This window comes from Anguilla anguilla, chromosome 17 (assembly GCF_013347855.1).
Source record: "Anguilla anguilla isolate fAngAng1 chromosome 17, fAngAng1.pri, whole genome shotgun sequence".
Taxonomy (NCBI): Eukaryota; Metazoa; Chordata; class Actinopteri; order Anguilliformes; family Anguillidae; genus Anguilla; species Anguilla anguilla.
Window position 1 is genome coordinate 26,389,846 of NC_049217.1, and position 12,309 is coordinate 26,402,154.

General features: G+C 42.2%; 1 protein-coding gene across 1 annotated transcript; it reads left to right on the forward strand.

The window, feature by feature from the left end:
• The first annotated feature begins 37 nt into the window (after positions 1-37).
• LOC118217161 (GTPase IMAP family member 9-like) lies at positions 38-12,153 on the forward strand. The gene is made up of 3 exons (XM_035398983.1): positions 38-217; positions 6,375-6,477; positions 10,931-12,153. The coding sequence occupies exons 2-3, from the start codon at positions 6,384-6,386 to the stop codon at positions 12,151-12,153; spliced, it is 1,317 nt and encodes a 438-aa protein (XP_035254874.1). The 5' UTR covers positions 38-217; positions 6,375-6,383.
• The last annotated feature ends 156 nt before the right edge of the window (positions 12,154-12,309 follow it).

A 12,309-nucleotide genomic window follows, 5' to 3' on the forward strand; every position in this document is an offset into this window, starting at 1 on the left:
GTTCTACGTCAAAGGTATGTGTCATTTCGCAGCGACCCCAGTCGCTTCGAAGAAATTAAATCAGTGGATGAGACCTGGCGCTAAAGGGAAGAACTCTTGTGTAAACTGAAGGCATATCTAGATCGACTTATGCTGCTATACCTCTATCTGATGAACGTACAGAAATTCCAAGTTGTGATGTGACACACTGTTTGAATGACCACATTGTCTTCACGTGGTAAGATTGAAAAAACACAGGGCACTGAAAAGTGCCAAACTCTCGTGCTGTTTAAAGCCGCGTTTCCACCAAAATTACCCGGAACTTTCAGTCCCAGGAACTACTTTACCAGGAACTAAAAGGTTCCTTCAGCCAATGGTTGTCTGCGTTTCCACCGGGGTCTAAAGTCCCGCGAAGATTAGGCAAACCACTGACTGCATGAAAAAGCGACGTTGTCGTCGGTCCATCTGTCATATGATTTCTTCTGTAACCCCATACTACCACCGAAGTAGCCTACATTATTTTCTAATAACCGGGACAGCCCGGAGGGGTTTATTCCACTTATATACAACGGGTTACCAACAATGACTATATATGGTTACTTTTGTATTTATAGATTTTTATCGATTTAATCACATGGAATTGAAATATTCTTCTGCAGCCGCTTGGGCATATTTTACCGCTGCCAAGCAAAACTGTCGTTGGTAGTTGAACTTGGACCGTTATGCAACAAATAGGATATAACAGACCAATAGTCAGATTGTAACTGTTTTATATATCCTCTCAAACACATTCATTATGTTTTTATGCGAACATTCGCTTTCATGTCTTGACATCCGAAGCGACAGAATGCATTCACATTTCCAATATAGGCTAACTGGCAACAACAGCAGAAAACATGCACACGTTGTAAACAATTTGCTGTTTGATTACTTTCTCATCGTCAATTCCATATAGGCTAATCGCAAAATGACAAGAATAGAACGAAAACTCGGACTTGCGTGAAAATTTAAATTAGTAGTGGTACAACCGCCGTTTGTTTTCCTTCGAAGTTACTGCTAGCCGAGCAGCGAAGTGTGCCCTCCAGATGCGAACCATGCACCATAAATTAGTCCATAGTCTTCCTGGTCTTTTTGTGGAATTGAAGAATGGCAGAGTAAAATTACGGCAGTCTGAAAAAGCTAAAGGTACGATTACTAGAATTAACCTGTTATTTTACCCTGACAAAAGTGCAGAAGGTGATTTCCAGTTTGCTTTTATTGTATCACCAATGTTAATTACGCAGAACTACCGCATACCTCACATAACTGTATCAAACGTTTTGAGTCAATTACAACGGGCTAAGAAAATCCGGAAGAAAATATTCAGCAACCGAATTAATCCGTTTGAATGTTTTAGTACGTAATAGCCTATGCTGTCCCAGCACGAATGCTTAGCATTTTATAAAACGAATACTAACGCAAGAAAAGAACAGAAGAGCACACGTTATAATTCCAAGACGTTGGCAGGCTATAACCAAAAGTAGGCTACTGCGCCGCATAACATACAAGTTTGATTTGAAGTTATTATGAAAATAAATTGGTTTGCGCCTGCATATTTTCAAACATGGCGCCTGAAAATAGACACACAAAAAATCCCGTGAGTACTCGACCAATCAGAAATGTCCAGCGCTGCAAGCTCCACCCAAAAGGTTCCTGTACTTTCGGAAAGTACTACCCCCCGAGCAGGAACCTTTTAGAGGGTAAAACAAAGCCCCCAGAACTAAATTTAGACCCTAGTTCCTGCGGTGGAAACGCACTGAGTTCCTCAAAAGGTTCCTGGTTCCGGGATATAGTTCCTGCGGTGGAAACGCGGAAAGTAGGCTATGGGGCGTGCCGCCCCACCAGGCCAACATGGCGGGATGGCAAATCTGCCTTCCCAATATACTGATGTTGATGTTACATCTGTAAAAAAAAAAATATGGAAGAACAAGAACCATTATGTTAAGATGTCTGTTGTCACGAACTAATGAGAAAGGTGGTTTTAAAATGTTCTCTCAATTACACATTCCAAAATAAATGGGATCAAATAGTACCTGAAAATCCCACTTTGGTTTGGAATTTCATTTCAAGTCATAAATTCTTTTATTTAGGTGGTCTTAGTTTTATGTTTTGTCATTAAAACCCTGACAAAAGTCCAGTCTAGCAATCCTCCTTCCAAAAACAATGTTTATGACCCTGGTCTTTAATTTACAAGCATAATTATGCTCCACATAATTTTGTAATTTTGCACAATAGAGATATTTTATACTGAAACAAATCACTTTATCTTGATAACTGGTCCAATAATAATATGATTTTAGTGAGCAGGTTATTTGTTGATTGAGGGTCTTCTTTCCATTATAGTGATTTTTTATTTATTTATTCCATTCTAATGTTCCTATTACGGCTAAATAATTTGCTATTGTATTTTAAAGCTAAGGGCCTAAACAACCAGATACCTGGTATTGTGCCATCCTTCAAACTTTTAGATACACCAGTTGGTAATATATGTTTTTTTTTTGCCATCCTCGTCCTACCCTCAATCCGGAATTGAAAAATATAATAAAATACAGTACGAACCTATGCCAAGAAGAGATATGCAATCCGCAAAAGGGTGTGTGGAAAGTTGAAATTGTAGGTACAGTGCCGTGAAGAAGTATTTCCTCCTTTCCCGATTTCCATATTTGTCACTCTGAATAGTTTCGGATCTTTAGGCAAAATGTAATATTAGACAAAGGGAAACTGAGTAAACACAAACACAGTTAGCCTAATTAAAAAAGCTTTCAAACACCCATATCTCACATGTGAAAAAATTATTGCCCCTTAATCTTAATAACTGGGTGCACTACTTTCAACAGCAATGTCCATTTAATGTAATAAAAGTGTTTATTTATTTAATTCTAACTTTTATTTATTTAATTTCGCCAAATTTAGTCCTCCGTGCACGAATGCCACTCTATTTCATTTTTAAAATTCCAGATTGAGGGTAGGACAAACTCGTTTGTTATTTTGCCTGACGTCAAGACCTCAGAATGTTACGTTTCGTTTTCCTACCAAGAAGCCTAACACAAAATGATAAAAACCCGCATTTGCGACCTGGACTCCGGGAGCGAAAACCACCGACTGCATTTGAGTAAAGTATACAAGAACGTCAAGGGAAGGTAACAAATAGGCCTAGGCCGACTCTCGACTGAAACGTTTCCGAAACGTTTCAAAACTACAGATTATTCCCAACGAATCACTTGTGTCCTTGCTGCACATTTCATTTATTTTGTCGGAAGACCATCCGAAAATTTTGTATCCTATCCATCGCTCCCGAAACCAAGAAGAGAAGATATATGCAATCCACAGAAGGGTCATACCGTGTAAAAGGTCGGTATAAGTACTGTTCTGTTATAGTGGGCTACTTAGGGAAAAGTCATTCCAAGCCAGCCGGAAAGAAACTATCCTACCGATCTGTTTAAGATCCTAATAAATGTATAATTTTAATTGTATTTGACTGGCTTAACAATCCAATAACAAGACAGTACGGGGCATCACGCAACAAATATGTTTGAGGGGAACTGATGCTACCTTCATAAAAATATTTACATTCCAGTTGTAGTTTTCATAGGACACACTTTTTCATTTATACTTTTATACTGAAAAATATATTATCTATTAATCAGTAGGCTTTGCTTAATATGCGGATTGGGGCTTTCCTTACATAGCCTAATCTTTTCCGGTATGTCAGTCTTTGGGGATGATGAAATAAGTACATACTGTTGGTGCCATTATGTGTTTTTTTGTTTGTTTTATTTTATCCTTTTCTAAAAACACTGTGATTACAATGTATACACATGCAGTTCTGACATTGAACGTAGGGTGGAGCATTAATGCAGGAAGTGCATTTAAGCAAACTTCAGGTGGGGACTCCCTGAAAACTTGGCATTTCACCCGGGGGTGGTGCCTTGCGTCCTGCGTCACTCGGAGTGTTGTATGCCTGATGCGTATTCTCGTCGGCTCGCATTGGGTCGTCTCGTCAATTTTTGGATAAGCTAGCAATACCGTAACCTGGAAAGTTTATTAACCTAATCTTTGCCTTATCACCAAGGTTAAACCTACAGGAGATCTCACGCCTAATTGTAACTTAAAACAGATGATTTATTATTTTTTTGTGATCATCGATTTACGAAGATACACATATTTTTTGCTCATACCTATACTGCTGGCACGGCTGCAACCGCGACTAGACTTCCCTGCAGATTTTCAAATAACTTTTACCTGACTGTTGATATATTCTCAAATTGACCATCATAACGTTATACTGGAAAATATGTACAACGAAATAGTGCTAAAATATATTGACATTTAGATGGACTAAATTATGTCCAACAACAAAAATCTACTCAGGGGGTCTGTATTCTGATATCAAAAGCCGCGTTTCCACCCGAAGTACCTACTTTAGTCCCAGGAACTACTTTTCAAGGAACTAAAAGGTTCCTTCAGCCCACTGTTGTCTGCATTTCCACAGCGGTCTAAAGTCCCGCGATGATTAGGCAAATTAGTCCGCTGACGTATGAAAAAGCGACGTCGTCGTCGGTCCATCTGTCTTATGATTTCTGCTGTAACTCCATACTGCCACCAAAGTACGTAATTTTCCAACGGGACAGCCTGGAGGGGTTTATTCCACTTATGCAGTGGGCTACCAATGACGACTATATATGCTAAAGCAAGAAAAGAACAGAAGAGCACACAAAATAATCCTCAATCTTAATTTGTCATCTGTAGACGTTGGCAGGCTATAACCAAAAGTAGGCTGCTGCGCCGCATAACATAATGCCTGAATTCAAGTTATTTGCGGCTGCAGATTTTTGAACATGGCTGTTGAAATAAAATGCTGCGAGTAGGCTACTCGACCAGTCAGAAATGTTCAGCGCTTGCGCCCCACCCCAAAAGTTCCAGTACTTTTGGAAAGTACTACCCCCCGAGCAGGGACTTTTTTGGGGGTAAAATAACTTAATTTAGACCCTGGTGGAAACGGTGGAAACGCACTGAGACTAATGTAGTAACGCGGCTAATGTAGTATCTTGCATCAATAGATGCCCAGCCCAAACGGGCTTACAAGACAGACTATCAATTTCCATGTACATAGGTGTGAGACCAAATTTACAAATTATAGGAAAACATGAATAATATATTCTGTATGCCTTCATACTTGACATGCATCAAATAAACTGATCTCATATTGCATGCGTGTATTATTCAGTCTAGTTTGCCTAATTTTCCAAGCTTCAGAAATAAATCTGGCAAACGTTACCAAACTCTGGACGTGAGGCTTGTTTGACGTACAAAGGAAACCTGTTAACGTAAAGTTAGCTTGCTAACAGTAACACATGATATGGGGCCATAGACCCTATAAAAATACATGCACTCAGAGCACGGGCTGAGACAGTCACGGAGCTCGCCAAAACGTGCACTGCTACGTCCTGCAAACCCACGCCCATCTGGGTGAAATACCAAGTTTTCATGGAGTCCCCTCCAGGCGATGAGAATCAGGGTGGGTAATCCATGAAGCAGGATTACAGAATTAGCTGGATAACTGCACTGGGTAAAACCCGGAACCTGCCCAAATCTGGAACATGGACTGAAGCAAAAAGAGCTGTTCCGGGTTTTACTCTGCGCAGTTATCCAGCTAACTCTGTAATCCTGCTTCATGGAATACCCCCCAGGTGTGTGGAACGGGAAGCAAAGCGTTTTTGGCAGTGTCATTGTGGCTATAGGCATATATACATATGTATATATGTCTATGATTGTGGCAGCGTGTTAGCTTTGCTGGCATGTTTTAGTCTAAAAAATGCTGAATGGAAACAGCATTGTGATTAAATATGGACAATGCTGATATCTACCTGTGTTATGGTGAGCATGTGTATGCCAAACAGTGAATAAATGGATTGCCAAATTCAAAGATATACAGTGCATTGGACATTGGTTTATTTTTAGCCCAGAACACACGTCCGAACAAGTTCTCCCATTCACCCCTCAGTGGCTTATTTAGATTTAATAGTTTTGTTGAAAGTCACTATACATACTGTTACTAACCTACCTAAATATCTACTTCATGCTTTGTATTTTTGCTGCCCGAACACCAGCTCACTAAGTGCAGTTTCTGCATTTGTGCCAGTGAACCCTCGTAAATGACTGCTGCCATCCTTTTTTATAACCACTCAGCATTAGCACAATCATTTTTTGTGCTTTGCCAAAGTAGAAAAGTTTGTTTTGTACAAACCAACCACCTTTTTACATTATCATAATAAGCACTGTTCTGCAAGATGCTACTGAATCCAGTGAGCGGTCAGTACTTCCTGTGTGGAAACAGTCTCCCATCTCTCCCACAGATTCTCAACATGGCAGGGGTTGCCCTCCCCAGGAGCTGCGACTGGTGTTGGTGGGGAAGACTTCTGCTGATGATTTCTGCTGTAACTCCATACTGCCACCAAAGTACATAATTTTCCAACGGGACAGCTCGGAGGGGTTTATTCCACTTATGCAATGGGCTACCAATGACGACTATATATGGTTACTTTAGTAGGCTATTTATTGATTTTTATCGACTTAATCACCTGAAATTGAAATATTTTCCCACGGCCGTTTATGCGTATTATTTTACCGTTGTCAAGCAAAACTCTCGTTGGTAGTTCGACTTACACCGTTGTTATGCAACAAACAGGATATAACAGACAAATACACAGATTGTAACTGTTTTATATATCCTCTCAAACACATTCATTATGTTTTTATGTGAACATTCACTTTCATGTCTTGACATCCCATGCGACAGAATACATTTGCATTCCACAAATAACTGGTAACAGGAGAAACCATGCACACGCTGTAAACAACTGGCTGTTGAATTGATTAATTCGACTGTCATCGTCATTTCCACATAATCGCAAAATGACAAGAATAAATAGAATGAAAACTCAGACTTAAATTAATATTGCATTACATTACAGGCATTTAGCAGATGCTCTTATCCAGAGCGATGTACAACAAGTGCATTGGTTCACGATGTATAGGTGCAAAAGAAACACACTAGAGTGAAGTAAAGATCGTAGTACCAGAAGTGACCACATCGATCAGGACTCCAACCCTGTAGAGCAGGGGTGTCAAACTGAATCCGAAGGGGGCCACTGTGTTCGCGGGTTTCTGTGGTTTCCTTTCAATCAGCTGCCGATTAGGGCCTTGAGAGCAAGATGTGCGGATTCCTTAGCCAATCAATGACTTAAATGAACACTTGTGCTGAGAACACCCCCAAAAACCAGCAGACACTGTGGCCCTCCAGGACTGGAGTTTGACACCTGTGCTGTAGGGTAACCTGTTCAGCAAACAACAATCCTACCAAGTACAAAGTAGCACTAGAATCACATTTGCCTAATCAGACAAAAAAAAACAAAAAACAACAACAACCCTGCCAAATAAACTCCCGTAATCGTATTATCCTAACTAGGTACATTGAGCTAAACTATAGGCTAGGGAGGGGTGGGGAGAGGTGCAGCCTGAAGAGATGAGTCTTCAGTCTGCGTTTGAAGGTGGTAAGATTCTCTGCTGTTCTGACCGCCACGGGGAGGTCATTCCACCAGCGAGGGGCCAGGACAGACAGCAGACGGGAGCGGGAAGTACAGACGCGAAGAGGGGGAGGTGCCAAGCGTCCAGAGGTGGCAGAACGGAGAGGTCTGGCTGGTGTGTAGGGTCTGATGATCCTCTGGATGTACCCTGGTGCTGACCCCTTAGCTGCCTGGTATGCAAGCATCAAGGTCTTAAATTTGATGCGTCTTAAATTTATTGCAGTGGTACAGCCACCGTTTGCTTTCATCTTTTAAAGTTACTGCTAGCGGAGTGTCAGGGCTCGCGAGGGAATGGACCCAAATGTAGAGAAAAAAATACTCAAAATCCAAACCGAGACTTTTACTTCTAAGTAGAACAAAAACCAAGGAGAATCAAAAACAAAGCCACGCGGGGCAGGTCTCAAAAAAGACAAAGCAAGAGATCTTGAAACACAAAAACAAAGAAAATCCAGAAATGCAAAACCATGCAAAAACAGAACTTAGGCAGGGTAGAAAACACTCAGGACAAAATACAGAGTCAAAAGTAAACGCAGAAACACATACTGAAACACAATCAGAAACACACAAGCATCCAGCACCTGAGTCAGGGAAGACAAGAACTTAAATAGACCAGACACTAACGAGACACAGGAGGGCACAATGCACAATCAGACCACAGAGGGAAGGGATAACTAGACACAACTGAAAAACAATAATATAATAATTGGAACCAATAATACAATTACACAGGGAAAAGGAACAGAACTACCGCCATCTGGCGGCCCAGAAAGGAATAAACCGAAAACAGGAACAGAAACCTGACAGCGGAGCAGCTAAATACTTGAAGCCCTCCAGATGCAAACCATGCACCATAAATTAGAGTCTGTATGTCTAGTCTTCCTGCTCTTTTTGTGGAATTGAAGAATCACAGACTAAAATTGTGGCCGTTTGAAAGCGCAAAAGGGACGATTACTAGAATTAACCTGTTATTTTACCCCAGCTGACAAAAAGTGCGGAAGGTGATTTTTCCAGTTTGCTTTTACTGTATCCCCAATGTAAATTACGCAGAACTAACGCATACCTCACATAACTGTGTCAAACGTTTTGAGTCAATTATAATGAGCTAACAAAGAAAATTCGGATGAAAATATTCAGCAACCGAATTAAATTGTGTTTAATGTTTTGGTAGGCTATGTAATATGCTGTCCCAGCACGAATGCTTAATATTTTATAAAACAGATTTAATGCTAAAGCAAGAAAAGAACAGAAGAGCACACAAAATATGTACAACGAAATAGTGCTAAAATATATTGACATTTAGATGGACTAAATTATGTCCAACAACAAAAATCTACTCAGGGGGTCTGTATTCTGATATCAAAAGCCGTGTTTCCACCCGAAGTACCCGGAACTTTTAGTCCCAGGAACTACTTTTCAAGGAACTAAAAGGTTCCTTCAGCCCACTGTTGTCTGCATTTCCACAGCGGTCTAAAGTCCCGCGATGATTAGGCAAATTAGTCCGCTGACGTATGAAAAAGCGACGTCGTCGTCGGTCCATCTGTCTTATGATTTCTGCTGTAACTCCATACTGCCACCAAAGTACGTAATTTTCCAATGGGACAGCCTGGAGGGGTTTATTCCACTTATGCAATGGGCTACCAATGACGACTATATATGCTAAAGCAAGAAAAGAACAGAAGAGCACACAAAATAATCCTCAATCTTAATTTCTCATCTGTAGACGTTGGCAGGCTATAACCAAAAGTAGGCTGCTGCGCCGCATAACATAATGCCTGAATTCAAGTTATTTGCGGCTGCAGATTTTTGAACATGGCTGTTGAAATAAAATGCTGCGAGTAGGCTACTCGACCAGTCAGAAATGTTCAGCGCTTGCGCCCCACCCCAAAAGTTCCAGTACTTTTGGAAAGTACTACCCCCCGAGCAGGGACTTTTTTGGGGTAAAATAACTTAATTTAGACCCTGGTGGAAACGGTGGAAACGCACTGAGACTAATGTAGTAACGCGGCTAATGTAGTATCTTGCATCAATAGATGCCCAGCCCAAACGGGCTTACAAGACAGACTATCAATTTCCATGTACATAGGTGTGAGACCAAATTTACAAATTATAGGAAAACATGAATAATATATTCTGTATGCCTTCATACTTGACATGCATCAAATAAACTGATCTCATATTGCATGCGTGTATTATTCAGTCTAGTTTGCCTAATTTTCCAAGCTTCAGAAATAAATCTGGCAAACGTTACCAAACTCTGGACGTGAGGCTTGTTTGACGTACAAAGGAAACCTGTTAACGTAAAGTTAGCTTGCTAACAGTAACACATGATATGGGGCCATAGACCCTATAAAAATACATGCACTCAGAGCACGGGCTGAGACAGTCACGGAGCTCGCCAAAACGTGCACTGCTACGTCCTGCAAACCCACGCCCATCTGGGTGAAATACCAAGTTTTCATGGAGTCCCCTCCAGGCGATGAGAATCAGGGTGGGTATTCCATGAAGCAGGATTACAGAGTTAGCTGGATAACTGCACTGGGTAAAACCCGGAACCTGCCCAAATCTGGAACATGGACTGAAGCAAAAAGAGCTGTTCCGGGTTTTACTCTGCGCAGTTATCCAGCTAACTCTGTAATCCTGCTTCATGGAATACCCCCCAGGTGTGTGGAACGGGAAGCAAAGCGTTTTTGGCAGTGTCATTGTGGCTATAGGCATATATACATATGTATATATATCTATGATTGTGGCAGCGTGTTAGCTTTGCTGGCATGTTTTAGTCTAAAAAATGCTGAATGGAAACAGCATTGTGATTAAATATGGACAATGCTGATATCTACCTGTGTTATGGTGAGCATGTGTATGCCAAACAGTGAATAAATGGATTGCCAAATTCAAAGATATACAGTGCATTGGACATTGGTTTATTTTTAGCCCAGAACACACGTCCGAACAAGTTCTCCCATTCACCCCTCAGTGGCTTATTTAGATTTAATAGTTTTGTTGAAAGTCACTATACATACTGTTACTAACCTACCTAAATATCTACTTCATGCTTTGTATTTTTGCTGCCCGAACACCAGCTCACTAAGTGCAGTTTCTGCATTTGTGCCAGTGAACCCTCTTAAATGACTGCTGCCATCCTTTTTTATAACCACTCAGCATTAGCACAATCATTTTTTGTGCTTTGCCAAAGTAGAAAAGTTTGTTTTGTACAAACCAACCACCTTTTTACATTATCATAATAAGCACTGTTCTGCAAGATGCTACTGAATCCAGTGAGCGGTCAGTACTTCCTGTGTGGAAACAGTCTCCCATCTCTCCCACAGATTCTCAACATGGCAGGGGTTGCCCTCCCCACCTGCGGCTGGTGTTGGTGGGGAAGACAGGGGCAGGGAAGAGCGCGACAGGCAACACAATTCTGGGTGAGGAGCGGTTCAAATCGGAGCTGTGTATGAGCTCAGTGACTGGGGTCTCTGAGAAGGCTCAGGGAACGGTGCTGGGGCGGAGAGTGACACTGGTGGACACGCCCGGCCTGTTCGACACCTCACTCTCCCAGCAGGACGTGCAGTTTGAAATCCTGCGGTGTTTGGCCATGTCCGCTCCGGGACCGCACGCCATACTCCTGGTGATGCAGATCGGTCGCTACACCGAGGAAGAGCAGCGCAGCGTGGAGATCATCCAGACCATCTTCCAGAGCGATGCTGCCCAATACACCATCCTCATCTTCACCCATGCCGACAGGCTGAAGGGAATCTCTTTCCAGAACTTCATCTCCAAGCAAGGCAAAATAATTCAGGGCCTGGTGGAGCGATTTGACCGGAGGGTCCTGCCCTTCAACAATGAGGACAGGGAGGATCATGGCCAGGTGGCCGACCTGCTGGAGATGATCGACCGCATGCTTGCACAGAGAGAGAAACCCTATTTCACTAACCCGGCCTTCCAGAAAATGGACCAGGCCCTTGCAGTCTTCCAGCATGAACATCTGGAGGGAAAACAGGAAGAAATAGAAAGGGAGAAGAAGCGTGCTGCTGAAAAGTTTGAAGTGTTTTGGGCAGTCTTCTCCAACCAGATGAACAAGGAGAAACAGGAGTCTGAGCTGGAGAAGAGACGTATCGAGCAGAACATAAAGACACTGAGTACAAGGAAGGCTGAAGTGGAGCAACAGCTTGAGGTGGAGACCAAGAAGCTAAAACAGTTGGAACAGGTGGAGGAGGCCAGGAGACAGAAAGAAAATGAGTACAGGAAGATTATCGATTCTGAAATCAAACGGGTGGAGAAAGAGATTGATGACAGATATTCTGAGAGTGCACGGGAGGAAGCAGAGGGCTCCTATGACTTCCTCCGCAAAAATGCGTGGCTGATTCTGGGAGGGGCTGCACTCATGGCAACTGGGGTGGGATTTGTGGCAGGAGCCACAGTGATGGCTGCTGGAGGGCTTACTGCTGCAGCCACAGCAGCTGCTGCCTTGGCTGCAGAGATCGGACCAGCAGCAGTAGTTGTGGCTGCAAATGTGGGCCCTCTCCTTGCAGCACAGTGCTCAATTCAGTGATCCAACGCTGATGCAGTCTGCAGTGAAAGCCTTGTTTCCTCTAAAGTGGCCTCATGCAACCTACAGGGAAACTCCTGTACAGTGACTCTGATGAAGTCTGCGGAGAAAATTGTATTCTCATCTACAGTAAAATTCTCCTTTCTTGCATAATTTTAT

Coding starts and splice junctions, on each gene's coding strand:
- LOC118217161 (XM_035398983.1), top strand. CDS start 6,384: ATGGCAGGGGTTGCCCTCCCCAGGAGCTGCGACTGGTGTTGGTGGGGA. Junction 6,478..10,930: donor AACTCCATACTGCCACCAAA/GTACATAATTTT, acceptor TCTCTCCCACAG/ATTCTCAACATGGCAGGGGT.